The 19,886-nt window shown below is 36.3% G+C and overlaps 1 protein-coding gene across 5 annotated transcripts; it reads right to left on the reverse strand.

Annotated features, from left to right (window-relative positions):
* Nucleotides 1-824: 824 nt before the first annotated feature.
* Nucleotides 825-19,638, reverse strand: LOC143401184 (radial spoke head protein 4 homolog A-like). Of its 5 annotated transcripts, none has more exons than XM_076858323.2 (6): nucleotides 18,836-19,638; nucleotides 9,497-9,731; nucleotides 5,741-6,481; nucleotides 4,449-4,596; nucleotides 3,636-3,753; nucleotides 825-2,225 (listed from the first exon to the last, which is right to left on the reverse strand). In XM_076858323.2, the coding sequence occupies exons 1-6, from the start codon at nucleotides 19,504-19,506 to the stop codon at nucleotides 2,000-2,002; spliced, it is 2,139 nt and encodes a 712-aa protein (XP_076714438.1). In that variant the 5' UTR covers nucleotides 19,507-19,638; the 3' UTR covers nucleotides 825-1,999. The 5 variants fall into 5 exon arrangements, with proteins under 5 accessions (XP_076714438.1, XP_076714442.1, XP_076714440.1 ...); XM_076858325.2 differs by having other exon boundaries at nucleotides 2,143-2,225; nucleotides 3,636-3,787; XM_076858327.2 differs by lacking the exon at nucleotides 4,449-4,596 and having other exon boundaries at nucleotides 2,125-2,225.
* Between the last annotated feature and the right edge of the window lie 248 nt (nucleotides 19,639-19,886).

Below are 19,886 nucleotides of genomic sequence, written 5' to 3' on the forward strand. Positions count from 1 at the left end.
CATTTTTTATTATTTGTTTTCCAAACTGAAGCTAAAGTGTTCTAAAATACAAATAAGTTGTATGACTTTCTAGTTTAATCCTCCCCATTGTTCATGGGTAAAAATCCATCCTTTCTACCCTCTGGCCTCAGCTTACCTCTCCAGGTTCCTCTCTCATCCCTTCAAGGCAAGTTCACTCAGACTCAAGACTATTGCCAAAATCCAGCTCTTTCTGCCTAGAACCGTTCGCCCACACTGCTCTACCTGGTGGCTCTTAAAGGTACTTCTTAATCTGCTCAAATCTAGAGTAAGTGCACTTTCTAGGTACTCGAAGCAGTGTAACTCAGTGTAGATGAGTGATCCATAAACTTCCAGTCTATGACAAGTTAAATTTAGAAATTAAGGATTGCTGTGATTTTTTAAAATTTTACAAACATCAGCATTAATAGTGGAATTAATTTTTTAATTGGTCCTTTACCACAATTTGAGAGACACTATTCTATGGGACCCTGTAATGGTCACATTATGCTACTTGCTAAATTACAGTCTATTCTAACTTTATATTTACCTTTTCATATTTCCGCTTCAGTGAAAGCCGTGATTTCAGGAGTAGCACCCAGTTCTTATTCATAATTCAGGGTGACTTATACAGCTGGACTTAAAAAATCCCCCCTTTTTAATTGATTCATAATATTTTAGAAATATAGGGGTAGAGAATGTATGTTTGAAATGTCTGGATCTGTCAGTTTACCATATTTTCAAATCATTTTTTCCAAATTTAAATCAATTTTTATAGGATGAACAAGGACTACAATTAAGGAAATTGAGAAGTTCAAAAGGGACTTGCTGAGCTTGGTAGGTAGCTCATACCTACATTCCTAGAGACTTGGGAGACTGATGCAGGAGGATCACAAGTTTGAGGTTAGCTTTGACAACTTAGACTCCATTTCAAAATAAAAAAGCAAAAAAAAAAAAAAGGCTGGGGTTTGGTAATGTAGCTCAGTGGTGAAGTGTCTGAGTTCAATCACCAGTAGCAAAAAATGGGGTGGGCAATTGCATGAGCACTCCAATAGTCTTTTTTGTTTGTTCTTTTCAGTTATATATTGTATGACAGTATTATACAGTATTTTGACATATTTATACGAACATGAAGCATATCTTATTCTAATTAGGATCCCAGTCTGTGGATATACGCATTATTGAGATTGACTGTGGTGTATTCATATATGTACGTAGGAAAGTTATGTCAAATTTATTTCACTGTCTTTCCTATTCCTACCACTCCTTCCCTTCATTCTCCTTTATCTAATCCACTGAACTTTTATTCTCCACCCCTTTTGTTGTGTGTTAGCATTCACATATCAGAGAGAACATTTGACCTTTGGATTTGGGGGATTGGCTCATTAATTTCCAGAATATACAAAGAACTCAAAATGTTCCAATAGTCTTTGAGCAGGTCATGAAATTATGAACATTCCCCCTACAAAAAGAAAATGAACATAAATGGTATTTGCACTCAATATCATAGGCTTGACCACCAGCAATTACAAATGTTTAAGAATACATGCCCTGAGTCAGTTTTTACAAAGGTTAGAAATACATGCTCAAATTTACTGATTACTTGTGCTTTTGTTCTCCTTACTCCTTGACATTCAAAAGTATAGAAGTTTCCAAGGAACCTGGTGGATTAGACTTTCAATGTTTATCGTATTAGAAATTAAATCAGACCTTTTAAAAACAAGAATACATAAGCATATATTCTATTAGCCAGGGTCGTCAGAAGAGTAATATGATCACATTATTTAGCTTCTGGAAGATCTATTGAGTATCTTTTTATATACCCATTAATAGTTCTACACATGAAATGTCAAGTTTCCTATTTCTAAAAAATAACATGCACACAGATAATGGCCAATTTATATACATGTTTGTATATATGTGCATACATGTATATAATCAGTCTCACATAAGGGGTTTGTCTACATTCATGAAACATAGGTGTCAGCTAATTTTATTCTTACTAGTCTTCATCTTCATCTTCCTCAGTTTCTTCATTTTCTTCAGCTGCAAATACAGTTGCTTCTTGTGCAGCCCTGAAAGCCTTCTCCTCTTCCACACCAGGGTCATCCATTTCTGTAATTTCCGGTCCACTAGGGTATTCTTGATAGACTGGTGGTGGAACTGGGGGTGTGTAATTGTCCACACTATACTTATGACCCCACCCTATGTAGAAATTTTCAAACTTTCTGTAAGTAAAAAAATATATAAATAAGTCTATATATTTTGTTCAGTAAGAAAATAACCATTCTATAGCAATGAAGTGCTATTATTGTATCATGGTCCCATAATTTTAAAAAACAATACATTTTAAATGCTAGAAGTAAAATATCCTTCAGTAATTCTACTACAAGGAATTGTTTTGATCCAACTGCTTAAGCTGGTTAAGGAAACCCTGGGGCCAGACCCTGTCAAAATGTACACTATACCCAGACCCCAAGTAAAGGCCTTATTTAATTATTCAGAAAAACACTTAATACCCTGCATAAAGTTAAAGAAGTTCAAAACATTGCTAACCCAACAAGCTCATGGCTTGTGCAAGGAGTCAGACTTGTCATTAAAAACTCCTGTGTCACGTTTTTAGGTTTCACCATAGGCAATTACAAAAGCTTCACCTGGTTGCCCTCACTGGACAACTGCCCTTCCCATAGCAGACAGGGGCTCAATCAATGTGTTGCCTTGTCTAAGGGAGTTGTGGCCAAGGACTGTGACCCCTCTGGCTGGTCTTGCTCTTCACATGTTCACATTCCTAGCCCAGGTAGCTTGTTTCTAGGATTCCAGCTGAGTCCTGAAGGCAACCGTTTCCATCCCCTCCTAGTTCCCCCACCCCGTCTTCCATCCATATTGCAGCCTTTTCTTTAGAGACTCCCTTGTCAATGAGATGATGCCAGAACCCCACCCACATCTATGGCACCTTCCTATCTGACTCTCCACTGGCGGACATCACATGGGAGAAAATGGAACAGGGAGAAGACAAAAATGACTCTTACTCATGCTAGCACAGTAATGATGAAAGGCTTAGTCAACTCTGATGTTGACTTGCTGCCACAAGGGCTACTCTGACACCTGGCAGCTCAGTGCTCTCCTGCTCTGTCAAGCTTTAAACACTAGGTTATTAGGAAAGAAGTGGAAGTGTGAGACAAATGGAGGTGTACGTGTTGGTGAGGGATTAAAGGATTTTTAGTATCCTCTATATCTTAATTTCCTTGAGAGTGACAGCCTACATACAACATATTTAAAATTATCTTTTACTGAGATGTTCAATAAAAATGATCTGAGTCTTAAACTAATTTAAACACTGCTTACAATTATTTCCATTAATCTAAGTGAATGTATAAGTAAATTACCCCAGGATTCATAGATGAAAAACCATATTTTAATTCAATTAATTAGATAACTAAGATAAAAGGGCAAAAGCCTGAATTGTTCTAATGTCTTTTACTGTTTAATAGAGATTCTATTTGAATAAATCTTAGGCCACAGGTACCTGATACGTCAAAGATGAGTTAAAACAATAGTAGATTAATATGCTAGTGAGAACATAATTTCCAGAGTTAAACAGTCACAACAATGAGTTTGTAAAGTGGTCAGATACTTACTTGCCATTGGAAAAGGCATATGCTCCAGGCCAGAGGTTGGATCGGAGGACTGCGATAGCATACTGTGGGATGAGATTTGAGGACAGCCGTGTTGTCCAAGCAGGCATATTCTGAATCTCTGGAACCCAAGGAGAGATTTGAAAACTTAACTCCTAAACAGACAAGAAGATACTATATAACCAAAGTCATTTTTATAAATCTTATACACATAGATACAGGCACACTTGATAGAGAAGGAAAAGTTAAGACAGCAGCTTAACAAAATCAGGAGAGAATTTATGAATGTTTTGGAATAATAAAATTTCAAATATAGGTACATATATACACACACATATTCATTTTTGCAACACAGGTTTTATTAACGGAGAAGGGATTTCTGTGGTAGAGGGAGTACTATTCATAACCAAATGAAAGGTCAAATTGTTACTGTGGAAGAGACTAAGGGTTGCAAGCACAAGCAAAGCAGATGAGAAAAACAAGAACATGGGACAAGAGTGATTGTAAAGACAGCAGCACCAGTGTTCAAGTTTGCAGAAAGCAAGACAAGAATGAAGCATAAGACCCTGTGAACATTTCTAGCAAGAGCTACGGCCCACTGTGTTCCCTCCCTACATCATTCTTTTAGCTTCTGTCAGAGCACATTGGCATGGACCACGGCATTCTTCTCTCCTGCCATTCTGGAACACATGAAGGGGAAGGGGAGGAAACCGTGGCTCCAGTTCACTTTTAGAGATTTGAATTCTTACATATTTGCCATAGAATGCACACGTTATGCAGTTTATATGACTCTGGGTTAACAGTCATCTAAATTACCTAAATCTTCAGAGATTGGTGTCAAAAGAGGGGGCCCCACTTCCTGTTCTATGTAGTCAGGATCTTCACCTTTTTCTTCTTTTTCCTCATCTTCTTCTTCTTCTTCTTCCTCATCTTTTTGCACAGGATTGAACCAATTACAGCGACCCTGGAAATGAATTTTGCATTATTTAATAGTCTCATGAGGACCTTAACATTTCAGAATATTTGTTCCTATTAAAGCAATTATCAGAATGAGTTTTCATTGTGTGGAACATCAGTCGATTATTCATTCATTCATTCTATAGTTATTTATCAAAGGCTATTTCCATATAGGTCATTTCAAGAATAAAATGTATTATTTATTCCAGTAATTTGTCCACTTCTTGAAGTTACAGAATTTGAAGGTTTATGGATACTTTAAAACTATCAGTGAAAAGGTAATAATGTTTTTTGTTGGTTTGTAATATGTGATTTATATAAATGAAGTAAAGCTAGTATGGTATGATTATTAAACAACAAAATTTTAAGTGAGGTAATAAGGTAGGTAGGCAGTTATAATTTCTCAATTTATCTAGAGCTCTCTAAGTGTATCTCTTATCTAGTTAAAAGTATAATGAAGATTTTTCTACCCACAAACAAGGAAGTATAGCAGAGTAATTAAGAAGGGGGACTCTGGGTCTATTCTGCATAGCTTCACATCTATCTGACTGTAATGTATTAGCTATATTACTTTGTCATGTTTCCTAAACCCTCTGCTTCAATTTCCTCATCTATAAAATAAAGATAATAATATTCAATCTTTCATAGAGCTTTTATGAAGATTAAATTATATATGTATATGAGATTATATATAGCCCCTTAATTATATTTTATTATATATAAAATGCTTTTGGAGCGGGTATTGGGGATTGAATACAGGGTCACTCAACCACTGAGCCACAACCCCAGCCCTATTTTGTATTTTATTTAGGGACAGGGTCTCACTAAGTTGCTTAGCCCCTTGCTGTTGCTTAGGCTGGCTTTGAACTCATGATCCTCCTGCCTCAGCTTCCCAAGCTGCTGGGATGCTGGGATCACAGGTGTGTTCCACCGTACTTGACAGATATATTTCTCTTAGTAGCACCTGGCACAATAGGTTCTATGTAATAGTGTCCTATATCACTGTTTGCTTCCCCCCAATTTTTGTTATAATCCTATAGTGTTCTTGGGATAAAGATTCAAGTTTTTTGGAGATAGAGTAAAAGAACTGTTTTTAAAATGAATGCACATAGCTATATTGAATTTGTACATCACCTGGCAAATATTCCTACCTGTGGAAGAATATGCTGTACATGATGAACCCAATTGGAGAGAGATTCCACTAGATCCATCACTTGAATGCCTTCAAAATCAGAGTTTTCCTCAAAGCTATCTCTCCCACCCTCCACTTCTTCCTCCTCCTCTCCTTCCTCTTCACCAAACTGGAAGAATCCTAGAGGGCTGACGTGCGTTCCTGCTGAAATTCTGGCAATTTGTGCTCGCAAGTAATTGCTCTCATTTCCTGGGAAAGGCGGATAGCTTAGGATGGGAGCATCTAATCTCCCAGTGAAAAATTTCTTGATTTTTCTTGCAATCACAATTTGTGCAGGCGTAACTGATGGTAACTTCACCCAAGGTCTTCCTGGTTCGTTGCAAACAAAATAGACATATTTGTTGGCGCCTGCTCTATTTTCTTCTTTGGGTATAGTTGGTGGGGGCTTGTAAAAGGCCTTTGGTAATTCATCTTCCTCCTCTTCATCAGCTTCAATTGCTCCATTGTCCCTTTCTTCAGCTATGTCTTCCTCCTCCACCTCCTCTTCATCTTCCCCCTCACGAAATTCCACTTCAGCTACAATATAATTTCTTTCTATACCCAGGATCTTGCCCCAGAAACGGCATCTTTGGATTGGGTGGGTTTCGGTGAGTTGTTTGAGGGCAAGAAAGATTCGGTAAGTCTCATCAGTGCCCAGACCAACTCCGGCTTGTTCAAAATAAAAAGCTGACTCCATTACATTTGGAAGAGAGCTTTCTGCCTGAGAAACAAATGCTGTGGTTAAAATTTTATCCATAAGGGAATGTTCACTTCTCTTTCCTCCTTATACATCTTGATATTAGTGCTACTTTATGTCTCCACCACTTCTTCAACATTTCTTCACATACTTAACTCAAACTATGATAATTCTGAATTTAAATTCTTTTCTCCTTACTTGTAAGTGTAACCTCTTATACTCATTATGTCTTATACTCACTAATATATTACAGTGGCCCTGTTTTGTGTGTGCTTTTAGGCAGAAAAAATTAATAACTATTATCAATGATAAAAATTCAACACCCTTGTTTTATAAAACATATTTAAGCAACTCTTACTACCCTAAAATAAGATATATATATATATATATATATATATATATATATATATATATATATATATATCATGTGCCGATGTGTTTAGAAAGAACATAGTTATATATATACATATATGCTTATATTGCCATAAAAATACTTGTTAAATACATGGTTTTATGTATGTGTGTGTTAAATAAAAATCAATACATTAACCTATTTAGGGTAACAATCAGGATAAATAAAAAGAAAACATCATAAGTGCTCAGACATTGCCTATACTTAAAGACATAATATAGTCAGATGCTTGCCCCTACTTATGACACATACTTTTGGACTTAAATAATGAAGATAACATAAATAAATAATTCTATTATAGAAATACAGAAAAATGAACAAGCAGAATATCAAGTATACGATAGTAAAACATTTATGAAAATTTAGGAAAATTAGAAAATTAGGAAAATTTAGAAAATCTAGGAAAGTTAGAAAGAGCATTTTCTGAGATCAATATAACTTGTAAGACAAAATGTTGACCCATAAGATAGAGAAATAGAGAGCACTTGCTGTTCTTAGAAATGATCTACTTTCGTTTGTATTATTACTCTATGTCAAAATATAATTTCTTCTTAGCCTATTTCCATGGTTCCCATTTTCTTTATTGAGCCCTACATTTATTATTCTCAAAATCTTCTTTTAGTCATTTTGTGTCACTCATTGCCTTTTGCTTGCAGGAGTTCGCCCATCTAACTCAAGTGATATGTGGCTGTTTGAAATGTGAATAGTGTTTTAGTCAGCTTCTCGTTGCTGTGATCAAAATACTGGACAAGAACAGATTAGAGGAGGAAAAGTTTATTTGGGCTTATGGTTTCATAGGGAGTTTATGTTTGGTTGACTCCAAAGCTCTGGGTTCCAGGTGAGGCTGAAAGGTGTGACAGGAAAGCTGCTCAGGACACAACAGCCAGGAAACAGAGAGAGAACTCCTCTTGCCAGGGACAAAACATAACCCCAAAGACATGGTCCCAGTGATCTACTTCCTGTCACACTCAACCTGCATACAGTTACCACCCCATACAGTAGTTCTTTCAAATTATTAATACATCAAGCGGATTAATCCACTGATTAGGCTATAGCTATATAATCTAATCATATAACCTCTGAACATTTCTGCATTGTCTCATACATGAGCTTTTGCGAGACACTGCATATCCAAACCATAACAAATACTCTTTCCTGACTTTACTATTGTCCCTTTTTCCCTCAGAATTTTATTTCTTTTGGTCTTCACTTTGGTAATCTTCATGTTAGAAATGAAATATCACCTGCGCTACAAAGTCTTGCCTAATTTCCAACACCAGAGTTAGTTTTTCCATTTCGTATGACCCTGTAGCTTGCTGTCAAAACAATATAATAATAACTGCTATAATACGTTTCTAGTATATGCCAAACTTTATACCTATTTTATACCTTTTGACTACCTCTACTGCTGAGTGATTATCCCTGACACTTAGAAGTTTAGTCACTTGCCGAAGTCACACAACTACAAAGTGAATGATATAGCATTGCTACACAGATGGAATTCCAAAGCCCAAGTTTTTCCATCATATTAAACTATCTACTGTACTCATCCAGTTTTTGTTGTCTCCTTCACTAAACTTTAAGCAACTCAAAATCAGAAGTCTTTTTCACATGTATATCTCTGGACTTGGAAGGCAATAGACAGTCACAGAGTTTGTAAGTGAATCAGTGAATGAACAAATCAAAGTTGAGAACTAAGAACAGGAATCATGGTATGGTCCCAAACAGGAATAAAACCATGAGCACTGTAACATTTATGTGGGACAGAGTTGCTCAGATTTCATTGCTTCAGAGACTTTCCTCTGGGAGTCTTTCCACTCTGAGATGGAGCTTTTCATCTGCACCTGATGATTTAACTCTTCCAGGTTCTAAAACTAATCCTACCTCAGGATCTCAGGCTTATTTGTGTTTCTCCCCAACCCCTATAATGAGATTATCCATCTCATCATAATTTTAAAGGACTACTGCCATATATGTAGCCTGTTATTTTCTGAAATGTCATTACCTGGTGCATAACTCTATCTGAAATTGATTCTTATTCAACAAATATTTAATAAGAAACAGCAACTTGGAGAACGAAAAATAGGAGGAAACTATTTTATACTCTGCTTTCCAGAAACATATCCCACAAACATTTAGCAAAATGTGAGGATTGAAAAGCACTAAAACATGATATGAAACTGTAAAAAATGACTCAGTTAGGAAGAATATGGTGAGAAGTGGGGTTGATTGGAGAAAGCTTGAGGAGATTTAAGAAAAAATAATGTGTGAATACTATAAAATAGATAATTAGTAAAAAAAAAACTTGAAACCATACCACACTCAATCCAAATAAGTATCAAGAGTTATAATAGTAGGAAGGATAGTAGAATGAATCAGAGAATCAGACATTGTTATCCTGTCTCTCTCTCTCTCTCTCTCTCTCTCTCTCTCTCTCTCTATATATATATATATATATATATATATATATATATATATATATATATATAACCAGAGGGATTCTACATCATGTACAACCAGAAGAATGAGAAATTATACTCCATATGTGAATGATGTATCAAAGTGCATTCTACTGTCATGTATAACTAATTAGAACAAGTTTTTAAAAAATTATAATAGTGACTCACTATTTCATCTTCTAATTCCTGATCAGCTCCTTCTAAATTTCCCTGGAGAAAAAGAGTCTTCTGCATCTCAGCTATTTCATACATTGGAAGCAGCTCATTCTCATTTTGGAGTGTATCTAATTTTTTACTAAAATGAGCCATTTTCATATCTTGGCTAATATTTTCAATGATGTCAACAGCATTTTCGGGACGCTCATCTAATATCTTGGTCAGCACATTAGAAAGATGATCGTATCTGCCCAAAGAGAGAAGATTCCAAATTACATACATTCACACATTCACACACACACACACACACACACACACACACACACACACACACATCAAGAGCATTTAAACAAGCATTTGATGCAGTCTCAGTAGCATTTTAGGGAATTTCAACAACTTGAAGTCTTCAAAGATTTTTCAGTGAAGATAATTTATACCATGAAAGAACCTATCCTACAACTTTCTTAGAAAATGCTTCTGATACAATTTGGATGCTTAAGTTATTAAAGAAAAACATTGTAACAAGATACATATTCCATATCAGGTACATTTTTTACATTTCATTTCTGAAACTGAAATCTCTTGGTTACATACTTTGAAGTGATAAACATTTTTCACTGATTTACCTTAAATTATTTTCCATGCCCCCTTCCTCTGCCCTCACCAAATCCAATTTTAAATCCTAATAATTCTACCTTGTTTTTAAAGCCAATTATCTACTTCAGTATTTTCAGACCTACAAGAAATGCATTTCGTATTGCAATCTCCATTCAGACACAACTAAAAGACAACTGTCATCAAGTATTACCCCTTAATTCAAAAGTGACATATCTAATATCCTGTTGTATCAAAAACCCTGCTTTTCATTTCACAACCAAATTAATGAAGCTATCCCTACCCTCTCAGGAATTCTTTGCATTTTATTCATAACTGTTAGGGTATGATTTTCCAATAGCAGATTTGCAGTGTGGATTTATTTTTAAGAAGACAAAAACTGATCAAAACTGCTTTCATATTGGAAAGAAAATTTCCTGTTCAATGTGGAAAGGTGCATAAATTGCCTCTCTGCTGGATGTATCTCTCAAATTTGTCTCTAATTACTTGACCTTTTGTCCAGTGAGATAAATCTAACAGAAATCACTTTCATACGTAGTTAAGTCCCAGCTGAGAGCCTTTGTTTGTCCCCAGTACATCATTCCTTTTAAAAAATAATATAAAATCCCTTTCATGCTCAAGGACACACCACTTTAAGACATTTCCCCAAACAATACTGAGCCCTTTATGAGAACACTGAAATGCTGCTATGAAATACTGTACATTATATGTTTCCTATCTAGAAACTGCATTAGGTTTTTCCATGGCCAAGACTGAAGTTTTATTTTTTATTTATTTCCTCCCTTGCTAGAAAGAAACACAATAAATCGAGAAGTGTATAGTTCCTATTAATTGATATATTTTTTGAGTTTTCTTTGTTAATGTATTTATCTTAGACCTTAAGAATGTCACAAGAAAACATGTAGATGCTATGCACAACCAATGTGAAAGGCCATTCACAAATATTATGTTTGGAGAATATGTTATTCTGTGCCCAAATGTTGCTGTTCTTGTAAGTGAACAAGATTGTTTTGACTAGGAGTTTCTTTAAAACTTCATCAAGCTTGCCTAATTTCCATTTAGTCTTGAAACTCATGGAGAACTCTCTAGACTAAAAAGATGGTTGTTACCGGGCAATAGCAGGTTTTTAACTAGAGTGTTTGATTTGCTCCAGTAGGGGCTAGGGAAATCAGAATCCAAGTCAAAATTTTCATTTTATTTTTCAATATAATGTTTTAAGTTTTAATATAATGTCCATAAGTGTTTTATTCATATTTCTCCAGTCAGGTATTACAAAAAATTTTTAAGTACATATCTGATGTACTTTTATTAGATCTTTTTTTTTTTTTTTTTTTGTACCAGGGATTGAACCCAAAGGTGCTTAACCACTGAGCCATATGCCTGAACCCAGGGCACTAATCACTGAGCCTTTTTCATGTTTTATTTTGAAACAGGGTCTTCCTAAGTTGCTGAGGCTAGCTTTGAACTTGTAGTCTGTGCGTGTCTAGTGCACTCGGGTCCCTGGGTAAGGGTCTCGAAATAACCAGGACACAGGGGATGCAGAGCAAAGGCAGCAATTGCAACTGCATGCTGCGGTTTATTCCCAAGCTAATTATATATTAGTTGCAATCAAGATAAGTATTTACAAGGCACACATCACCCCTCTTCACCCGGATTCTGCTCCTCTTAAACATGATGTAATGTATAAACTATTCTTTATGAGAACTCTATATAATCTTTATAAGCTGTACTGTTGATACTAACTTTTATTACCAAAATACAATCTCTATTTTAATCAGATGTTTTGAGAACATTCAATACAAAACTAAACACGCCAAGAGTCACTTCCTTATAGTCCAAACATGCAGAACTTGTGGTTTGAGATAAGGGGAAGGGAACTTTTTCCTCCTCCTAGTTCTGGCCTGCCAGAACTGGCCTTCATCCCAGACACTGTCCTTACATGACCTTTTGGACTCAAGGGGCCTCTTTAGCCATTTAAACTCCATCATTTCCTTCTTTTTTCTTTTGTTTTTCCAAAACAGCTTTCCATAGAGTTAATACAGAACTTTGAGAAGGTTTTATACAGGCATAATACATGAGTAAAAACAGGATTAAAATTAATATTAGAACAATACCCTCACCTCCAGCAGTATGAGATAAACTCTGTATAATTCCTTTAGGATCCAACCCTTCCAATTGTTTCAGGAATACTTCTGCTATCTGAGCAGCATCATTATGTTGAAATCCCTTACCAAACACTTCAAATATATCTTTTTGTAATGAATTAATCATTAAACTTGCAGTTTCATTACCATCCATATAAGCTTGAATAGTGCTCCATTCATGAAGACTTTGATTATATTGAACATTGGTAATACAAAAAGTAGTAGAATTCCAATCACATTTTAATCTAATTTCTTGTTCTAAGGTTAAAACCTTCTTTCCTAACCAATTCACTGTTTGTTTTAATATATCTATTTGAGTTTGAAGTCTAGAATCAATTTCCTTTTGTAATAACCATGAGTTATGAGAATCCTTATGCCACTCTTCTACAAAATGTTTTGTTTGTAAAGAAGTATGTAAAGCAACTCCACTCACTGTGGCTACTGTAGTAACAGCAATAAGACTTAATATTACTGCAACCAATACTCCCACAAAGCGTTTACTTCGTTTCAATAATTGTCTAAAAAATTCCATTACTAAAGTATTTACAGGATCCTGAGACCAAGGTCTTTGTAAGTTTACGGGAAGCCATATATGAGATCGTTGTTGTAACATCATAACAGAATGACCAGGAGCAAGAGGTACAGAAGTATTAATGCAAGTATACAATTTACAGTAGTGACAAGTTATCCCTGAATCAAAAATTATGTTTCCTACCAAAAATAGATATGGCATAGGAACACAAGTTGTTACATTATATTCCTTAAAAAAGGTAAACTTGTAAGATGATGGTGATCTACTAGTTCCAGAAAAGGAGCCGTTCAAAAGCACGACTGGTTTCATAGCCGCAGCAATTTTCCAAAGATGTGTCTGGATATGATAAGGATGTTGTATTGAAGCTATACGTGGATCAGCCACTCCACCGTCTCCCCAAGCCATCAGCTTGTCATTCGTCAAAATTTCATTCCACCTCTCTTTCGGCGGGATTCTGTATGTAGAAGATAAATTACAAGTAGAACTATTCCATTCAGAACAACTTTTTAAAAACATTCCATATGGTCCCCACATTATTATTCCCTGATAAATTTTTCCAAATTTGCCTCCACATTCTTGCCAAATAAATGGATTATATTGCAACCTGTTATAAGTAAAATCAGGACAGTTAGGAAACATAGGATATTTGGCTTCCGTAATATTATCCCAGGTCATATTAATAGACCACACGGAAAGCCTTTGTAACTTAGTCCTAGAACCATTACTCCGACTTCCTGCTAATATCCAATGTTGCCAATCCAATTGTAAACATGGAGGAGATCCCAAGCAAATAGGTCTACGCACATCATTTTGATATGTAAAATTATATATAGCTCCATCATGTATATTTAAGTAAGTCAGATTATTCCATGGTGGGGATAAAATAGCAGGGGAAGTATATAAAGTGATATCCATCTCTCCCCACATAACAGGTTCCATCAAGGGAGGATTAGGAATATAAGCCCAGTAATAAGTATTATTATTGTTAGTAGGTACCTCTGAGGAAGATGAAACAGTCAGCAATGCACACATAGCCAAGAATAAATTTTCAACAGTAAGAGCCTTTCCTGTACGCTGCAACACCTTTTGTCCCTCCCCACTCAGCTTTTTAATTTGTCCCCATGTTGGTAAAGGAGAGATATTAAGTCGGCGACGTCTACGTGGGCCCAAGCGAAGTTGAGCCAATGCAGCAACAGGTATATCAAAATCCGATGTTTGATTTCTGGGCCGACGAGACGGATAAGGTGCTGTTCGTATGGTGACGGGTCTGGATCCATCTCCCTGGAAGCCATTGTCGGTGTCCATTGTCTGTGGAAACATAACCATAGCCTTTCCCTTTATACAACAACATGCCAGGTTGCCATTCAGCATCTGCAGCAATTTTTACCCACACGGGTTCATGTATGACATCCAGAACCTTCTCTTCAAAGTGGCGTTCTGCTCTAGTTAAAATGTCTCCTTGTGGCAAATTAAGAAAGTTCAATATAAACAAAGCTTGATGTAATATGGCTTTAGGTTGATTTTGTAAATGTTTGAATAAAAACATATGAGGATCTGAGTTATTCCTTCTTTTTAATTTTTTAATTTGTAATTTTAAAGTACCATGTACCCTTTCTACTATTGCCTGTCCTTGTGGATTATATTCTATTCCTGTAATGTGTTTGATGTCATATAATTCACAAAATTGATTAAATTTTTTGCTGGTATATGCAGGTCCGTTATCTGTTTTAATCATAGCAGGTACTCCCATTATAGCAAAAACTTCAATCAAATGTTGAATAACATGATTAGTAGTTTCCCCACTTTGAGCAGTAGCCCACAAAAATTTAGAATATGTATCAATAACCACATGTACATAAGATAATCGTCCAAATTGAGCAATATGAGTTACATCCATTTGCCAAATTTCATTAGGTTGTATTCCTCTGGGATTGACTCCCGCAGGTACTATTCTTAAATGTAACGGTCTGCATATAGGACATTCTTTAATAATTTGTTTTGCCTTTTTATATGGTATTTTATACTTAATATGTAAATGTCCAGCATTAGAATGTAGCAATTGATGTTCTTCTTGGGGAGTAGTAAACATAACTAGTTTATCGACTTGGTTATTGCCATAAGTTAAAGGTCCAGGCAGATGAGAATGCGATCGCATATGAGTAATATAGATGCGATGATTCCTTAGTTGCAGTAATTTTTGTAAAGAAATAAATAAACTCTGCAAAATAGATTTGTTAGAATAAGCAATAGCCGTATAAATGTTAGATACTACTCCTACTGCATAGGCAGAGTCCGCTATAATATTAATTTCTTGTTTTGGGAAATCTTTTAACACTTGTATAATAGCAAATAGTTCATTTTGTTGTACTGAGTTAAATTGAGATGACTGTACCCAAAAATGATCAACAGTCCAATATGCACTCTTTGTCTTTGAACCATCTGTGAACACAGTAATAGCTTCAACTAAAGGATTTGTACTAATTATATGATTAATAACAAAAGTTTGTTTTCTAAAAATATCCCATAATTTACTATGTGGAAAATGATAAGAAACAGACCCTGTAAATCCAGATAAAGCTATTTGAAGCATTTCAGTCATTTGTAGTAAATATTCCCATTGCTCTTTCTGTAAGGGAACAATAATTTCCATTAAATCATAACCAGTAAGTGTCAGAGAACGTATTCTACCTTGTTCTATTAATAAAGCTATTTGATCCGCATATGGCATAATATTTTTGGAAAATCTATGTTTAGTATAAATCCATTCCATAGGCAAAGCATCTTGCCCCAAAATAGCTGTTGGGTATTGAAAAGTATTTAAAATATATAATACAACAGGTTTAAATATATCTACTCGCTGCAGAAAACTTTCTTTAATCCTTTGTTCCACAAAATCCAATTCTAATTCAGCTTCCGGGGTCAATTCCCTTGGAGTTTAAATGGCTAAAGAGGCCCCTTGAGTCCAAAATGTCATGTAAGGACAGTGTCTGGGATGAAGGCCAGTTCTGGCAGGCCAGAACTAGGAGGAGGAAAAAGTTCCCTTCCCCTTATCTCAAGCCACAAGTTCTGCATGTTTGGACTATAAGGAAGTGACTCTTGGCGTGTTTAGTTTTGTATTGAATGTTCTCAAAACATCTGATTAAAATAGAGATTGTATTTTGGTAATAAAAGTTAGTATCAACAGTACAGCTTATAAAGATTATATAGAGTTCTCATAAAGAATAGTTTATACATTACATCATGTTTAAGAGGAGCAGAATCCGGGTGAAGAGGGGTGATGTGTGCCTTGTAAATACTTATCTTGATTGCAACTAATATATAATTAGCTTGGGAATAAACCGCAGCATGCAGTTGCAATTGCTGCCTTTGCTCTGCATCCCCTGTGTCCTGGTTATTTCGAGACCCTTACCCAGGGACCCGAGTGCACTAGACACTCACAGTAGTCCTCCTGATTCAGCCTCCCAAGTCACTGGTATTACAAGTAAGCACCACCATGCCCAGCTTTTACTAAATCTAACTATATAATAAATATATATTTTTTGAACTGAGAATTGAACTAGGGGAGTATTTACCACTGAGCTACATTCCCAGTCTTTTTATTTTTATTTATTTTTTTGAGACAGAGTCTCACTAAATTGTTTAGGGTATTGCTAAATTGTTGAAGCTGCCTTCAAATTTGTGATCCTCCTGCTTCAGCTTCCTGAGTTGCTGAGATTACAGGCATGTGTCAGCATTTTTTCAATTAAGCAGTATTAATAATTTGTTTTGATAGAATGATTGAAAAAGAGGAAATAATTTTTCCTTCAGGCTATTTGTTCAATAGCAAAAAAATTTATTAGATTCCGTATTTAATAACAGATTTTCATTGCTACAAAAACAGTTTTTATGATTGCCAAATTGGATCTGCATATGAAAGATGGGGATTAAAGGTATCTTTACTAAGTATTTTTTTTTTTTTTTTTTGTACCAGGGAATGAACTCAGGGGCACTTAACCACTGACCCACATCTCTAGTGCCCTATTTTGTATTTTATTTAGAGACAAGGCTCACTAAGTTGCTTAGCCCTCACTTTTGCTGAGGCTAGCTTTCAACTCAGGATCCTCCTGTCTCAGCCTTCTGAGTAGCTGGGATAACAGGCGTGTGCCACTGCGCCCAGTACTAAGCAGTTTTTAACTGCAGGCTCTAAAGAGGATAATGGTGAATACTTTGGAAAGTTTTCAATTAACTCAGAAATAGCATTTGAAAATAAAATAAATTTAAATATTAAGTAATATCAGCTAGAAAATAATTCATTAAGAGAATTTTCTTTACTTTTTGTATTCAATTTTAAATGTTAGTAAACTCACAAGTATTTTTATGAAGCTCTTTTGTGATTGTAAAACATTTATCAACTCATGCTTGTTATTTAACCTGGCAGATTATGACAAATTTATCCTAGGTATTCAAGTATAATCTTCTACTAAATTGCAAAATTACATTCTCTATAAGTAAGTTGTATCTAAAATGATAGATTATAAATAATATTTTAAATTGTTCAATCTCAAGTTTAATGGACGATTTCTCACAGCAAATACTTTTTTTCATTAGACCTTAAAATCATATTTTACATTTTCTAAAGCTTAGTAACAGCTGCAATTATTTGTCATATTGTATGTTCAGTAAGCACTCAGAATTTACAGGCAAAACAGGAGACATCTCAACAGATTATGATGAGAACTGAAATTGATTCAGAGGGCGTGGACTGTAGTCCTGAGCTGCCATTCATTCACACATCCTCATTCAATCATCAGTTGACAGCATTGTGCTAGGCACTAAGTACACTGTGGTGTACAAAACTCACATGATCCCTTCACTCTTAGGGTTTCCATTCTAGTAGAAGAGGAAGACATTAAGATGTAAGCCCATGAGGCTGGGGTTGTGGCTCAGTGGTAGAGCGCTAGCACGTGATTGGCACTGGGTTCAATTCTCAGCATCACATTACAAAAAAAAAAAAAAAACCTAAATAAATAAAATAAAGTCACTGTGTCCATCTACAACTAAAAAATATTTTAAAAAAATATAAGCCTATAAATGTGTATGAAATTATAATGGGCATTAAGTCCAATGAAGGAAAAGAATAGATTATTATAACAAAGTTGTATGGAAGCTGAATTCTGAAGGGTCAGAGTCTGCCAGAAGACTAAGGGAAGGAAACTTCTGTGCAGAGAGAACAACATGAAACTCACCAGGCTGTGTGACTGGAGCACAGTGATAGAGAGGTAGATATGAGAGATGTGAGCCAGTGGAAACTAGAAAATTCTGTTCTCTCACAGTCATTTCCTCCACTTAAAAGCAGATAAGTTCATTTGATGTTTTCTAAACTCCTTTCAAGCCATAAAATTCAGCTATTATTCTGTAATCCTCTACAGAGATCCTCTACAGAGCTTTGCTGTCATGAATTCTGAAATTCAAACTACAGTGGGATTCCCGGAACTTATCTGGCCATCACATTTTAAGAGAAAAGTGGATAAATAGCATGTGCCCTAAAGGTCTCCTATGGTGACCAATTTTCCTAGTTGGCTCAGAATTGAGCAGTTTCTTAGGATAAAGAACTTTCAGTGTTCAAATCAGGACAGTCCCAAGAAAACTATGCTGGGAAGGAACTCAGAGCCAAGCCATGCAAGCACTAGAATGCTTAGATTGCAGACATGTTCTCTCTGTATCTCTGCAGACACTTATTTATTACAATAATCCTGGAAAGATGCTTAGACTTTACTATATTGCTTTTTTGTTTGTTTGTTTCTGACAAAGCCCATGACCAACAATCCTACATTATACATCCCATTATAATTTCATACACATTTATAGGCTTATGTGTGCCTAGGTTCTTCAAAGAAATTTGAAGAATCCTGACAGGTGACCTGTTCTGAGTCCTGCGATACAAAGCTATGTCACTAACTCCCTTTTAGTATAAAATTTTTTCAAGTATATTTTCTTTTACTCACAGAAACACACTCTCACACAGAGATACTCACACCCCCTTTTGCTTTGACAAACTTTTTTTTCCTCTTGGAAACTTACAGATTGAGGCCCGACTTGCTACTGGTCCTCAGTAGGTAAGCCTTAGCATTTTGAATGGCAATCTCAAGCATGCTGGGGGCCTCTTCTGAGGCCCCAGGCTCCAGCTGCAGAAGATCACAATTACTGTTTGAATCTTCCTCCTGAAAAATGTCAAATCTCAGCTCTTTTTGTTTAGAGGTATCATAGCTTGGGTCCTTTGGCACATACAGGTCAGATTTGGGGGACTGTGGAAAGGTGTTTTCCTCCAATTGTCTTGTGGGATGAAAAGTGGATTCTCTCTTGTCAGATGGTTGTTCCAAAGGATCAGAAAGAAGTGTCCCAGCATTAGGAATTATACTAGTGGTCCTGTCTGACTGCAGTAGGGTTCCAAGATCCTGCTCCCCCAGAGTCAAGGGAGGAGTGGAAGAAGGCTGCTGAGGAGGGGAATGGGGAGGTAATGCCCCTGGGTCTGTGAAGTCTCCCAGAACCATGCTGGCTCTGGACCCGGGGCTCCAAGGAGGGCTTTTGCTGGGCTGGGGTCCAGTTTCTGGTGCCTGCTCTGCCTCCAAAGGCTCAGATGACTGAGGGTCAGGGTCTTGGGGAGAAGCTGCTGTCTTTTCTTCCCATGGCCCCTCTACTTCCTTCAATTCGTGGTTTTCTTTTTCTTGCTTCAGGGAAGTCGAGTCTTCCATGGAAGGAGACAAGAGAAAAAAAGGTCTGGATGAAATGGGTGTGAAGATATGGAAGAAGGCAATGCAAGGCTGGTGTTTGCTGAGGTCTCTTATGTGATCTCTGGGTCATAGCTGCTCTGTAAGTTGCAGCCTCCTGTCTCCATAGCAACCCCGGGCAGGGTTCCTTAAGAAAAACAATACAAGTCAGTTGCCAGGATTCTAGGGAGGAGCCCACGAAACATGAAAATCCTAGGTTTGTGATTTGATGGAGTCCCTGCCCCTCTATCTAGCTCAGCCAATCCGACCTGGACTCTGTTTCGAAACCCGAGAACTCCAGCTTCTGTGTCTAGATCATTTAATGAAAGGATTGAAGGTGCCGTGCAGGAAGGAGGGTTTTAAGG

This window comes from Callospermophilus lateralis, chromosome 6 (assembly GCF_048772815.1).
Source record: "Callospermophilus lateralis isolate mCalLat2 chromosome 6, mCalLat2.hap1, whole genome shotgun sequence".
NCBI classification, from domain to species: Eukaryota; Metazoa; Chordata; class Mammalia; order Rodentia; family Sciuridae; genus Callospermophilus; species Callospermophilus lateralis.

Excerpts from the sequence above, each read along its gene's own strand:
- LOC143401184 (XM_076858323.2), bottom strand. The coding sequence starts at position 19,506 with ATGGAAGACTCGACTTCCCTGAAGCAAGAAAAAGAAAACCACGAATTG. Across the intron at positions 4,597-5,740 it reads TACAGCATATTCTTCCACAG|GGTCGCTGTAATTGGTTCAA; the intron begins GTAGGAATATTT and ends ATTCATTTCCAG. Across the intron at positions 2,226-3,635 it reads TATGCCTTTTCCAATGGCAA|AAAGTTTGAAAATTTCTACA; the intron begins GTAAGTATCTGA and ends TTTTACTTACAG.